The sequence below is a fragment of the Oncorhynchus tshawytscha genome, unplaced genomic scaffold (assembly GCF_018296145.1).
Source record: "Oncorhynchus tshawytscha isolate Ot180627B unplaced genomic scaffold, Otsh_v2.0 Un_contig_7726_pilon_pilon, whole genome shotgun sequence".
Taxonomy (NCBI): domain Eukaryota; kingdom Metazoa; phylum Chordata; class Actinopteri; order Salmoniformes; family Salmonidae; genus Oncorhynchus; species Oncorhynchus tshawytscha.
Window position 1 is genome coordinate 1 of NW_024608855.1, and position 14,799 is coordinate 14,799.

Genomic DNA, 14,799 nt, shown 5'->3' on the forward strand with positions numbered 1-14,799 from the left:
CAATCTGATGATAACTCATTATAACTCTCAGAGAGGAGGTCTCACAATCCTGAAGAGGACTGGTCTGGTCCCATATCAATCTGATGATAACTCATTATAACTCTCAGAGAGGAGACCTCACAATCCTGAAGAGGACTGGTCTGGTCCCATATCAATCTGATGATAACTCATTATAACTCTCAGAGAGGAGACCTCACAATCCTGAAGAGGACTGGTCTGGTCCCATATCAATCTGATGATAACTCATTATAACTCTCAGAGAGGAGGTCTCACAATCCTGAAGAGGACTGGTCTGGTCCCATATCAATCTGTAAATAAGAAGAGGAAACACCATTATATTAAAACGTTTAAACACAAAAGCAGAGTAGAACTACTGTTGACCTGCAGTGCTGGGGATTTAAATTGACAATATAATGACATTCTGTAAGGCATTTTGTACCGAATGCAATTGTGAAAAACACAGAATGTATTTATTTATTTATTATTATGTAAAAAAATAATAATAATAACCCAGCAATGTGGCATAATTCTAGTGATCATGTAATCAGGTTATTTCAATGTCTTTTTCGTATCGGTCTTCTTTCAGGATATTGTATTATGCCTAGGCTGGACACGCCCCAACCTGGTCATCGCTAGACGAGATACAGTTTATGCCAATTTGACATCAAAAGCACATTTTTCCATTTTTGTTACCCCTAACCCTTTTCTTAACGTTAACCTAATTTTCCCAAACTACTACGCCAATTATACTAACCTGCGAAGTAATTTCTCCTATCCTGCTAGGAAAAGTAAATCCTGTGGTCAATTCTGACATAAACTGTATCCCTTCTAACCAAAAGGCCTCAACGTGCCCCAACCATAGAGAACGTTAGAGGCCAAAAGGCTGTATCAGTATGGGCAGCGCTTCGACCAACTGGGTGGGACTTCCAACTTCATTGGCTTACCCTTCCTGGTGACCGTGTTGGAGTCATGTCCAGCCGGGTCATTAGGAGGGATCAGCCAGTCCCGAAGAAGAAAATGTACTACTTTAAAAAAGAGAGACAGCAGGGGCAGCGCCAGTGATGCTATCTCTATGGCCCAACGCAAAACAAAAGTGGCTGCCTTTTTAGGAATCCATTTTGTCATGGTTGGATGGGAGTCATAGGCTCTGTCCAAAATCTGTATTGCCTACTACTTACTAAAACGACATAATGTGTGTATATACTATTTAGAAACGTACTATTTGCTAAAAATGTATGCCGTAAGCACCAAATATCAACTACTAGACTCACCTTTAATTTGGGCACAGTGCGTCCTTCCTCAAAAGTGTGCAGCGAATTATAGCCGAAATTTGTACAACATCATTGCATTTAAAGCATACTCGATTTCCACATTTCACATATAAAACGTTATATTTTCGCATACCTAAAATGCCTAATATTTAGAATGCAAGTATGGGTATTCGGGCATAACAAATAAAAAACATTTAACGGGACTCAATTAGGCCTTTGACCGCCTATCAGAGTTCGGGAAGAAAAACATGTATAGAATACACACGATTGTCTATTGTTTCTTTCCTCATAAGCATCTCTTATTTTAGGATACATATATGAATATATCTGCTAAATAGCTTAAATCTCAGCGTCTGGTAGCTGTGTAAAAAGAGAACACGTTTCGTGGTCTTCCTTGTGCGCACTCCGCCATTATGCCAGTGGGCCAAGTGGGGTACTAGATTTATTTACTTGCCATTTATTAGAAAAAAATGAAAAATCGGGCCTGTATTAAATATGTTTCGTTGGATAATAATGGACGCACAAAGAATCTTACACCTGACTTTAATAATAAAAACATGAACCTACCATTTCTCCTGCTGTCTTGCAAGTCGAAAACCCTGGGCTGAAGCCACAGAAAGAGAGAAAAGTGGTCGAATTTACTTTCAGTTTCTAACAGGAAAGAATTTCAGGAATCGGAATAGGCACAAAGAAACAGAATAAAAATATAGCATTTAGTTATAAAAGAACCGTCATTTGTCATAAATTAATATTCAATTGTTGAGGTTGATTTACTTCGTATAATCTGTGTAAATCATTAGAATGTGTCCACAGATAATCCTTAGACGAACTGTGAATCAAACACCAAGCAACCAACCAGCAACCCAGCAACAAACCAGCCAACCAGTCAAAATAATGACAGATGGTAATGTTACAGACTCAGTGTACACAGCATCCCCTTGTTTTACTACTTCCCTCTCTCTCGAACATATAATTGGTGTCGTGGCTTGTTCTCCAGCAGTAAACAGGAACAGGCAAAGCAGAGACACTAAGTAAAGTCAGAATATTGACTGATATATTAATATAGACTAAATATCAGCACTGTTAATTATTGACTCTCATTGAGTCCTGCATCTATTCACTACATCTTCCACTGTAGTTCCCTCCACTGCCATCAAAACTGTACTTTCAACACCAAATTATGCGATTATTTTGGAGACAGGTTTATAGCAGTGATCGTCATCTATTCATTTACTCGTATAGTATTTCTATGTAGAAACCATATCAACCAGGGAAACTAATAGTTTTCACTTTATGATAGAACATTCAGATTTGTCTGCCTGCCTTGTGATCACAACTAGGTATTTTGCTCAAATAGAGATATAATTCAATTGTATTTTCTTTGAAAAGATGTTCCTGGCTGAGAATATAACATTCAGTGTGACCCTGTTTACTGTAATTTTCTGGATTATCTTGTGTCCAGAACAAAATTACTTATTTTCCTCAACTAGAGATTGAAATAAATGATGTTTCAGAAAAGTAACATAATTAGGCCTACAGTAACACAGAGAGGTCAAACAGGTGTAGCCTGAGGGCCATGGACCGTGACTGAGTACACCCTGGCTTTAGACCTGGACGTGCCTGGCCCAACCCCACCCAGCCCCACTCTACCTGATACCTGCCTGTTGCTTCCCCTCGAGAGAGCATGACTAAGACTAAGATAGTACACCATATGCACTGGGGGTAGAGAGTAAACAGTAGTGTTGTTGTGGACACTGGATAACATGACTAACACACACCTGTTTGACCTCTGTGATGCTGTATTCCTACTTATGTTACTTTTCTGAGTTAGTTCAGGTATCATTCAATGTCCTGTGTTACATTTTTTTAAAGAAACACCATTTATTTCAATGTCTAGTTGAGTAAAATAAGAAGTTTTGCAGTAAACAGCGTCACACTCAGGCAGAAAAGTGAGAACAATCAGTTTCCCTGGCTCATATGGCTTCTACATAGAAATACTATATGAGTAAATGAATAGATGACATTCACTGCCATAACCCCGTCTCCAATATAATCACATCATTTACCCACTGCAGACCTTGGTCTGAAAAGACGTTCCATGGTCTGTTTTGTCAACGAGCTCAATGTATTCCAAACCCTAGTGGTGACCAGATGATCGCAATAATGTAGGTAGCCTTGTAAACTATGACCTCCTCTGGTATGTTCTATTGTGAACTGGGACTTGTTGTTTCCCTGCAAAACGAGGCTTTTCATCATATTAAAACTTGTCCCAGTCCAACATGCCTAGCTCTGCCCACTAGGGGCGTGGCTTACGGAGAGCTCTCTGAAATCAGAGCTTCTATCATCGTTTCCATCGGATTGAGTTCTCTTCACACCGGAGTCTGCGGCTTAAACATCTCCCATCCACAACACCCTACCTGGTTATGTTTTCATTGGTTCTCAGAGCAGCTCTTATCCACCGGGTGATGACCTGAGGAATACTGACTAATCAGCTGTTATTCATGGTATGCAGCCAGGTGATACAATCACAAATCACATTAGTTCTGCCCTAATCAGATTGACTAAAGATAAACTCCACTGAGCAAGAAAAATGTGATGGGGGACTAATGATTCATTAAGCATCCGACCCATTTCAGTTGAGAGGAAGGTAATGTTCCAGGTCATCTGTTTTTTGCAGTCTTGTTGAGCACATTATCTGATGTCACAACACCTGGAGAAGTGTTTTCAGCAACCCCATTCATGTGATATAACACTCTTCTGAGACATTCACGTGACTCCAAAAAAGATTATCAGGAAAGCCACCAATGCCTTGTACTGTTAATAGAGTCTCACACATGGCTAAACAGTTGCAAGTGAAATCAAATCATCATCTTTTATTATTATTTTTTGCTAGTCAGCTTGTAGGCACCCGGCCCTGTCACAAGGAGTAGCTAGACCATGGTGAGCCAAGGAAACCCCACCTGCCAAACCCTCCCTTACCTGGACGGGCCGCTGGTCCGAACCCCAGGCTGTAGTGGTGCCTCAGCACTGTGGTGCAGTGCTTTTGATCGTTGAGCCACCCGGGACTCAGCCCAAATCATCTATTAGATTAAAACCAATTCATTGAATAACACAATCCATTTGAGATGATTTGGGTATGACATTTAAAACACGCTCAACAGAGGAGATTGACTTGCAAAGGAATTGATCCTAAAATACAGTTTTGTTTTTTAGTTTAACAAAACCAGTGTGAATTGTAGTCGCTCATTCTCCATAGACTGCTTTATGGGTAAGAAAACACATTTCTAAATATAAAAAACATCTGGCCTACTCTATAAAGGGTGCATGAAGGGTGAAATAACAGCCCCCTCTGAAGGTTGCACTGACAAATGTGACATAACCCACTATGTACATTTTCAAAAAGCTGTGCTTTACAAAGGGTGACTTAACACACGTTAACTAATGCCTTGAGTATTTATTTTACAAGTACACAACCCATAAAGTACGCAACGTACAAAAGCTTTCATTTTGTGTTGCACACTTGCATATTTTTGTGATGCAACTACACTAGACAACCATGCATAGCTAATTGGATTCTGGCAACACACACCTGCATAATAGTGGAGGTGCATAAAGATGGCGACCCCATGCACTTACCACAACTTCCTTGTTTCCTAAATTCTCTGTATTGTATATTGCTCTCCGTTACTCTTTATTTTCTATGGTCATTAGCAGAGTATACATGATCCCAAGTTTAGCTCCAAGAGGGCTGCAATTTGAAAAAGACGAGAGATTATGCTGCTTTATTAGCACATTGAACCATGTCGCACGCCATAGTTTAAAAACTCTATGAACAGAGCTAAAACAATGACTTCATATCTGAATTCTGCCATCTTTATGCACGTTCACCATTGGTCTAAAAGCTTTGCTTGCAGAGCCTATTGCTTCTTCAACAGGTTCCATTTGGAGCCTCCATTTGCTTTACTAGTGTGTCTCCAGCCCTCTTCTCTGGTCCCTGCTGAATGAAGCTCATTTACCCTTTAGACTATGGAATCTAGATCACAGTGTCTAAGAATGAGTCAGCACAGCATCAGCCTTTATATACAGACATTATTATTGCTGACATGAAAAGTACAGTACCTGATAACATGTTCAGTGTATGTCATCATAGCTGCCCATATAATCATGAAGCCATCTGAACACATGATAACTTTACCATGTCTTCTATGATTCCGATTAGGTAAAGCAATGATATGTCAAAAGTATTTTAACATATTAAGAAATATTATTTCTAAATATAAGGCTTTGACCAATAGTTTTATTTATGAGGGAATAAAGTAAAAATGAACTTAATGTCAAAACAGTTTTTATTCATAAAGTCCTTCAATGATGTGTTATACATATTTGTTCATATGACGATAAGTAGAAAAATCATAGAATTGTGTTACAAGCATTTTTCGTCAATAAAATAATGCTGAGATTTGTAAATTAAAATATAGGTGTATACATTCTTACATTTGACAACGTTAACATGAAAGACTATACTCCAGTCCAGGTGATATAGTGTGATCATATCTTCTAACGTTAACATGAAAGACTATACTCCCGTCCAGGTGATATAGTGATCTACAGCAGTTATGACAACTTCACCTTCCCTTCTATGTCAGCCTGCTGGTAGCTGTCAGACAGTGATGTCACTATCCTTACAGCCATCACGGATTGTCACAGGTGGCTGTGACTGATTTTCACAGTTCCTTTCTTTAAAGCTACAGTTTGATATTTGGGAAGCTGTTAATGGTCATTTCAGATTTGTATATTTACCCAGTGATTGAATATAAATGCCTCATGACCAGAACTGTCTGTCTTAATCACAACCCAAAATGTAATGTTTTATTAGTCATTTCCATAGCCCCATCCATCAGCTGAATACCAACAAGTAATGTTTTATTAGTCATTTCCATAGCCCCATCCATCAGCTGAATACCAACATGTAATGTTTTACTAGTCATTTCCATAGCCCCATCCATCAGCTGAATACCAACAAGTAATGTTTTATTCGTCATTTCCATAGCCCCATCCATCAGCTGAATGTCAAAACTAGTGTCGGGGGCCCCTTTTTGTTGTTTTTCAAATCACTAATTGTTTTGGAAGTGCTATTTATTTCAAAAGTTCTTGATTGATTGAATGGCTCTTGGCTTTGTGTTGCCATGTTCATGCTCGGTGAGTTATTTCTGGTTGCCATGTTTGATATCTTTGATTGGCCAATTTTATGTTGGCCAATTTTATGTTTAGGTCAAATAAAATTTGATTTGATTTGAAGAAGAGTCATGCTATCATTTTCCACTTTATTTCATGTTGAATATGTTTTTCAAGCTCTTCATTGCATCATCATGTGTTAATACCTTCCAGTCCTCTGGGATGTCTGCAGGGAGTGCATCTGTGTCTTTAGCAATTGTCTCATTGAATGTGGCCATCACATACTTCCAGTAGTCTGAAGCCTCAATGCTGGAATCTCCAGTTATGATCCAGTCAGGGTAATATGTCTGGTAGTCCTTGTAGGGGTGAAGTTTGTCTCCTGTCAGGGAGGTCCTGAATGTGGCATCACTAATTACATCAGAGGAACATATATTAGTCCATAACACGTTTGTCTTTAAATTCCTCCAACCACTGACACCTTGTGGACGGTGAATGGAGGTGAAGTGTTTGGCATGCTCCTTACCTCCTGCTTCACAGGGTGCACTGCAGAAAGGACATACCTCACCACAGCCAAACTGGCTGGTGAACATATTGTCCTGAGGCTTGAATGGCAGAGATCTGAGCCTCTCTTTGATGTCAGTCCTCTGTTCATACTCTGATGTCACGGTCTGCTTCATTTCCCCCACAAACTCGGTGAGGTAGTCAGCAAACTGATCTGTGTTTGCAGAGTTCAGAATCATAACGGAATCCAGAGCATCCTTTGGAAAGACAAGCTTCTCTCCAAGAGCACTGCAGATGTTTTGAATGAAAGTCTTGATGCATTCTATAGTGCTGTGTGTTTTTCTGATAGAAATGGCATCAGTGATTATCTTGACTATCTCTGAAAGATGTTTCTTCTCTGATTTCTCCAGTCTGCTGTCCTTTGAGAGTTGTTGGACAATCTGGTCAAACAGCCAGTCCTTCACAAACTTTTCATAATTCCTTATGTACTTTCTATATTTCTCATATTCTCCATCAGTCAGGAGCTGTTTCAGAACAGAGAACTGGAAGGACGTCCGTGTGCTGTAATCCTCTGACCCTTTACCAGTCTTCATTTCATCAACTACATCAGGACCAATCATTTTGGTCACATAGTCCTGTACAGCTGGCTGTACGAGCTTTGAGAACTCCTCAGCTTTCTTTAGGCACTGGTCTCGGTTATGAAATAAGTCTTTGAAATCAGTAAGGTACTTGTTCTTAGACTGTTCCAGACACATTCGGGGGTCGTTGGATACAATGAATTGATTATGCATCTTCTGGAACTCTCTGGCTGCTATGCCACAGATGTGTAGCTTCAGATGGATCTCACACTCTTCATTAACTTTACGTTTCTTGTATTGTTTAATTGTTTCATCAATCCTGTTCAGCAGCTCTTTGATGTCAGTGTCATGGTAATCTGTTTTACTTTCCACCTTCTGGGTTATCAACTCATGACACTGTGTTATGATGTCATCACAGAAGACTTGTAGTTTTTTCCTGTGATGGTAATGATCCATGTGCTTTGCCAAGCCTTCAGCATTCTGCCACCAATGAACTGATTTCACAACAAAGTCTGTCTTCCCACAATCCACCAAATTGTTTCTTACCAATATACTATTTACATGACTCCCCCTTCGTGAAAGATTTCCACTTAACATGAGGAAGGCATCCTGAGCCACATCTCTCCTTGGCAGTCCACTAAAGTTGATCTCAGACAGAGTTTCCTCCCACATACTTTCAAACTCTTCTTGGAGTTTCTTATCTGATAAATCAGTTTTTTTCTGTCTACAGGTTTGCAGCAAAGCCAGCACCTTTCTCTCCATTGTTTTTGCCTGAGAACTCTTGATGTTGTTCAGTTCTGTCATTCCCTCTTTGATCTCAACAGCTCCATGCAGGTTGTTCCTCACGGTGTTTTGTGTCTCTCGTCTCAGTGTTTTGGCACTGGACATAAAGTCCTCCCTGTATTTTTCCACCAGACTAACATGGCCATCTTGCTTTTCAAAGTATTTTACTAGATTGTCTTGGATTTCCTTTTCTCCCAATGACAGTTTCTCAGATGCCTCTATCATCAAGTATTTTAGCACATCTCTTATGGACCTCTGGGGATTTAGATCTGTTATACCAAAGTTTGACATTTTGGTTTCAGAACTTACAATCCAGGAATACATCTCCTTCTGGAAGTTCCATTCCCAACCATTGTATTCAGAGCATAATCTGGAGTATGCATCTGCAACCAAGCTGTTTCTGAAACTGAAGATGAATTTCTCAAATTTCACGGACTCCCACAAGCTTTGTGTCCACTTCAGGAAATGTGTAATGTCATCATTACTCTGGCATTTGATGAAATCTTGCATCAAGCTCTTTTTGAAATCACACACAGCCTCACTGTATCCAGCATTGACTGGAGCCATAGGGGGAGTCCCATGCCAGAGTCCTGGAATATACCAGCTGCTTGTGTCTGGATCATACTCCATCACATCAGTGAACTTGGTGATATTCTCCTTCTTCTCCATTCTGGCTGCTGCCTGGGTCATTTCATTCAACTGTTCCAACAACTTCTTTCTGTCCCTCATGTTGTTGTCATGAGCAGACATGTCTGACACATTCTGGTGCACAAAATGACATATCGGCTTCTTCCCCACTTCCTGCATCCTGATAAAAGCATGAACAGCAATCTGAAGAATGTCTTTCATCTCTGTGGAGTTCTCCATGGACATGTTGATGATAGTGACATCACTGAGTCCTATCACCAGTGTGGCCAGTTCATTGTCATGTTCATGACTATCATCTAGTTGAGCCAACTCTGGTGATTTCAACCCCTCTGTGTCAATCACCATGATGAAGTCACATTTCAGCTCCTCCTTGAGGTCTTTGTTGACTTTAATCAGCAGCATGAAGGCCCCTCTGGTGCATCTTCCACTGCTGACAGCAAACTGGACCCCAAACATGGTGTTGAGGAGAGTGGACTTCCCTGTGCTTTGGACCCCTAAAACTGTGACGACCCGGATTTTGCTGTTAGAGTCCACAAGAGTATGAAGCTCAGTCAGAACAGCTGATATCCATTTCAGAGGGATATTTGATGCATCTCCATCCACAAGCTCAATGGGGAAACCATCCAACAGCATCTGAGCACATAATCCAGGGAGATGCTCCATCTGTTTCCTTTGAGGACTGTCTTCAGGGAGGGAGCAGGCAGCTTCATATAACTGGCCCAACTCACGCAGGAAGTGTTCAAGTCCCAGGGAACAGTCACACATTTGCCTATCCAAATCGGCAATGTCTTTTTTCTCTGGATGATTTTGGCAAAGCTCTTTGTACTGCTTCCGCAAATCAGATAAGTTCTGCCGAGACAGATTGTCCAAATTAATCTGCATCCATTTGAGGAAATAGGATCGCTCCACTTTTGAGCTTGACATGCCAGTTATGTTTTTTATTGCTTTTGTCATCTCAAATCTTTGTTGCTCCTCTCTCAGTTCTATTTCCCTTTTCTTCAGAGAGCTCTTGTAGTGTTCAATTTCCTGACCCCCTGCTTTTCTCAGTCTACATCTCTCTTTCTCCAACTGGGAAAGCTCTTTCCAGATTTGCCCTTGTAAGGGTAGCTGTTCATCTTTGAATTTAATTGTGTCTTTGATGTTCCTGGTGATTTCATTTGCTGTCTTCCTGGCACTCTGACACTCATCACTGTCTTCATCAACCAGAATCCCACTCTGACGAGCCACGTCAGCCATGTTTTCAATTGGCAGTTTGTTTGGACTTGTTTCGGTGATGTCACCGACAGATGACTGCAAGGTTTTTACAAATTCTGCATCATTTTCATTTTCCTTAACAATCACATTTGTTGGCTTGATACTGAATTCTGTGGTGAGTTTTCTCAATGTGTTTTCTGTGATTTTATTTTTCTGAGAGTCAACAACCTGAAATAACTCTGCTTTTCCAGTTCTGCGTTCCAAAATCTCAGAATATGCATCTAATTCATTACAAAAAATGTAAACTGCAGCTGATGTTTGACACAGAAAGGAGAACTTTGTTTCAAAGGACCTGATGTCTCCTCTGAGATTGGCCACCGCCACAGGCTTAGTGAAGATGTCTATGTTTCTGTTCCCACATGGAAAGTACCAGCTGATTTCAACCAGACCATCTGAGATTTGCCGAGGGACATCTCCACATTCCATATCATGATGAACAAATGTGTCATTGTACTGTTGAGGGTTACTAAGCAACTTGTTCAAAATCTGAGACTTGGACAAGCTGCTCTCTCCTAACCTAACAAAGGACACCATAGGAATATCAGAGACAACAATTCTCTCCTCTATGATGGACTTTGAGTCAGCTTGTGAAGACGGCCTGAACTTCTTCACTATGTCCCTCAAGGCCCACAGCATCAAAGTGGTTTGTTCTGTGTCACAGTTGGGCAGCAGAAGAGGAACAGCAAACTGACACATGGACATTTTCTGGACCATCTCCTGCTGCAGGAAACCATCTGAGCACAGAAACAGGGCTGTGATCAGGTCTAGGGGGTTTACCTTCATATGATCCTTCTTATCAGTGGGGGTGTACTTTACATCCCTTGCTGAGACGTTCATCCTCATCAGTTCTTTCAGAAAACACCACGGTAGAGATTGAGGAGTTACCGTATGGTTCTTTCCTAACGTTAGGCCATCGATTGAAAGCACGGCATTCAACGACAGTTTCTCCTCAAAATGTTGTGTCAGTCCCAACTTCTGCATAAAAAGTTTCAAAGTGAGCTCTGCAATAACAAAGGAAGATGTTTGAGTTTACTAAAATATTCAAGTTTATTTCATCTTGAAGCTGCAGTTGATTACTTACTTGTATGTAGGGTAGTACAGACTGGGTCACTCTCCATATTTCTCTTGTCAATGGTGCAGACAGTGATGGTGTACTCCGTCCCTGGCGTCAGACCAGTGACAATTCCACAGCTTTCTTTGATAGCGAAGGACTCACTTGGACTGGTATTGTCAGACCATGTCACCCTGAAGTGGTGCAGGATGTCCTCCATGCCATCAGGATGATCCCAGATCAGTTTAGCAGAGGTCGCACTATAGGACCATATAACAAGATTTCCTGGAGGCGAAGGGTCTGTGTAACAGAAATAACACAAAACAGAGTTGTATTAGATTATTAAAAACATGGTGATTTGTAACATACAGTGGTGTTTGAAATGATTGACCCTCTTGATAAAGATGAGCAATAATGACTGTATAAAATACATCCAATACTGGCCTATATTGCAAACAAATGTGGATATTATTTTATACTAATACAACTGCTCATAGAAATATACATATTATTTTCTCAAAAAAGTTAGGGGTCCAACTTATTGACACCCCTAAAGATTCTTATAAAGTGGTCAAAGGTTTAGCATTTGGTCCCATATTCCTAGCACCCAATGACTACATCAAGCTTTTGACTACAAACTTGCTGGATTGTTTGGTTGTTTCAGAATATCTTGTGCCTAATAGAAATGAATGGTAAATAATGTATTGTGTCATTTTGGAGTAACTTTTATTATAAATAAGAATATAATAACATATCTACATTAATGTGGATGCTACCATGATTACAAATAGTCCTGAATGAATCATGAATAATGATGAGTGAGAAAGTTACAGAGGGTCAAACATCATACCCCCAAGATATGCTAATCTCTCAACATTACCTATAACAGGGGAGATTAGCTTGCCTTGGGGGTATTTAAAAACAAGTACCCTTGTACTGGGTCACTACACCACTCATCTCTTTAGCCTTTTACAACACTAGGCTCTAACAATTAGAATTCTAAACTTCTTAGACTACCAAAATAATACTTTTTGGACAGCTAAAACAAGCACACAATTCCTCTTCAGAAAAATGGTTCAGTCTAGTTCAGATTTGTCCAATTCCACCCCCAAGAAGTGAAGTGAGTCGGTATGAGGCTTACTTGTGCAGATGGTTGTAGAGAGACGTTTGCTCTGTTCCCCATTGTTCAACACAGTTGAGACACTGATGGTGTACTGAGTACCAGGTTGCAGGCCAGAGAGAGTTCTGTAGGAGTCCTCAGTATTGGCAGAGCGGGTCTCTGTTCCCAGGCTGCAGTAGGATATGAGAAAGCATTGTGGGACTTTCTCCAATTCTTCAGCCTTGGACCAACTGACAGTGAAGGAGGTCGCTCCAGACTGTTTTATGTGTAAGTCCATGGGTGCTGGGACCACTAGAAAGAAATATAATTTGTTTGACAAAATATAAGATGTCTTGTTTGTTAATGTCTTGTTTGGACATCACATGAAAACAACAACATCCCTAGAAGCACATAACCAAAGACCAACTCAAGTTACTGTACCAGTGAATACAGATGCTGAGATCCATCTGCTTTGTCTGCCATCTTCTCCCTCTGTAGCCACGTTGAACTGGTACTTTTCACCAGGCTGGAGTCCATCTATTTCAACATTACACCCATCTTCCACCCTCAGGCTCCTCTCTTCTCCATCACATCCCCAAGTCACTCTGAACTTCTGTGGTCCTGTCAGTCCCTCAGGAGAACCCCAGCTCAGAGACACAGAGCCTGATGTCACTGACGAGAACTGGATCTCACCAGGAAGGGGGAGCACTTAAAGAAATAATGGAAGAGAAAAATTATTACTTTAATTGCATCGAAACAAAAAATAAAAATACATATTAATCAAACAATCATTATGGAATAAGAATTATTAATCTAAACAAATTCATCTTCCTCTTTTAATGGTCTTAAAATTGTATGTATGTTGTTGAACACCATGTAAAGGTCTGAAAATACAATGTTTGGGAAATGTATTTCTTGATTGTACAAACACCTACCGTCAATTGAGGCCAGCTTTAGTCCTCGACATTGATCTCTATCAAAAGTCTTGAAAACAGAGTAAGAATCCATTATTTTGATGAAAAACACTTGTTTTACAGAACATACGATGAAAAAGCTTGTATGACTGAACATCATTATTATCAAATTCAATATCTTCTTTAAAGAACATCATCAGGTACAAGAAAAGAGAACAGAACCTACCTGTTTTCCAGCTTGTTTTATCTCTTCAATGATTGTGTCATGACCTTTGTGCTTTGTCACTGAACACTCCAAGCAGATCAGCTTCTGGTCTGTCCTGCAGAACACCTCCAGAGCTCTGTGGTGTTCCTGACAGAGTCTCTCCTCCAGGTCTCCAGTCACCTCCACCAGGGTGTGTCTCTGTAGTTTAGGTAGTGTGTAGTGCTTCTTAACGTGGGTCTCACAGTAGTACTGGTTACAGGTCAGACAGGATTTCACAGCTTGGACCTCACATACATCACAGACCACCTCTCCTGGCCTGAAGTGTAAGACAATTACACACATTAAAATGTAAACACTAAAACATAACAAAATACATGAATTTATTAGATTGGCCAAGCAACTTTAAATTTCACAAGAAAAATGTACTTTATATACATGTCAATCATGTACACTATATATACAAAAGTGTGTAGACACCCCTTCAAATGATATTTCAGTCACACCCGTTGCTGACAGGTGTATAAACCTGAGCACACAGCCATGCAATCGCCATAGACAAACATTGGGAAAGGATGGCCTTACTGCAGAGCTAAGTGACTTTCAACGTGGCACCATCATAGGATGGCTTTCCAACAAGTCAGTTTGTCTGTGGTAGGTCTGTGGAGGCTCGGCCTCTTAGTTCCAGTGTTAGGGATGGGGCCCCGTTTTCTCAATTTCCGCCTAAATGACATACCCAAAGCAAACTGCCTGTAGCTCAGGCCCTGAAGCCATGATATGCATATTCTTGGTACCATTTGGAAGGAAACACTTTGACGTTTGTAGAAATGTTGTTAAACTATTGTAGGATAATATAACACAATAGATATGGTAGAAGAAAATCCAAAGAAAAAAACTATTGCTTTTTGTTTATGTTGAGAGACCATCTTTGAAATGCAAGAGAAAGGTCAAACAGCAAGATACAATCTGAATTGCATCCAGGAGGCTGTCCACGGGGTGGCAGCAGTGTATGTGCAAAGTTTCAGACTTGTAACTTCAAGAACAAGCAAGAAATATGACATTTTGTATAAAGACAGTCTTCAAAAATCGGTGTCCTTGCGCGCCATGATGCAGTTGCAATCGGTGTCCTATTGAACATACTTCTTTCCGAAAGATATATTCAAGTTTGATAATATTTTAGGGTGTCTGAGGAACAAATACAAACACATTTTGACTTGTTGAAACAAAGTTTAGGGGTAGATTTTCAGATTCCTTTCTTTGTAAGTTGAACGAGTGGATTTCCCAAATCGATGGAGCCAACTATAGGGACTTTTTGGGATATGA

At 40.3% G+C, this 14,799-nt stretch overlaps 1 protein-coding gene and 1 long non-coding RNA gene across 3 annotated transcripts in view; both read right to left on the reverse strand.

Annotated features, from left to right (window-relative positions):
- Nucleotides 1-18: 18 nt before the first annotated feature.
- Nucleotides 19-2,385, reverse strand: LOC121843897. The gene is made up of 3 exons (XR_006081785.1): nucleotides 2,046-2,385; nucleotides 1,839-1,875; nucleotides 19-308 (listed from the first exon to the last, which is right to left on the reverse strand). It is a non-coding gene; the product is annotated as an uncharacterized LOC121843897 (long non-coding RNA).
- A 3,214-nt stretch (nucleotides 2,386-5,599) lies between these two features.
- LOC112261251 (interferon-induced very large GTPase 1) overlaps nucleotides 5,600-14,799 on the reverse strand; it is a 39,356-nt gene continuing 30,156 nt past the window's right edge. For both annotated transcript variants that reach the window (XM_042313760.1, XM_042313761.1), the window contains 6 exons: nucleotides 13,501-13,795; nucleotides 13,296-13,344; nucleotides 12,802-13,068; nucleotides 12,403-12,672; nucleotides 11,292-11,561; nucleotides 5,600-11,211 (listed from right to left, as the gene is read on the reverse strand). In XM_042313760.1, the coding sequence (XP_042169694.1) occupies nucleotides 6,596-11,211; nucleotides 11,292-11,561; nucleotides 12,403-12,672; nucleotides 12,802-13,068; nucleotides 13,296-13,344; nucleotides 13,501-13,795 (5,767 nt within the window). In that variant the 3' untranslated portion in view covers nucleotides 5,600-6,595. The remainder of the gene's footprint in view (nucleotides 11,212-11,291; nucleotides 11,562-12,402; nucleotides 12,673-12,801; nucleotides 13,069-13,295; nucleotides 13,345-13,500; nucleotides 13,796-14,799) is intronic.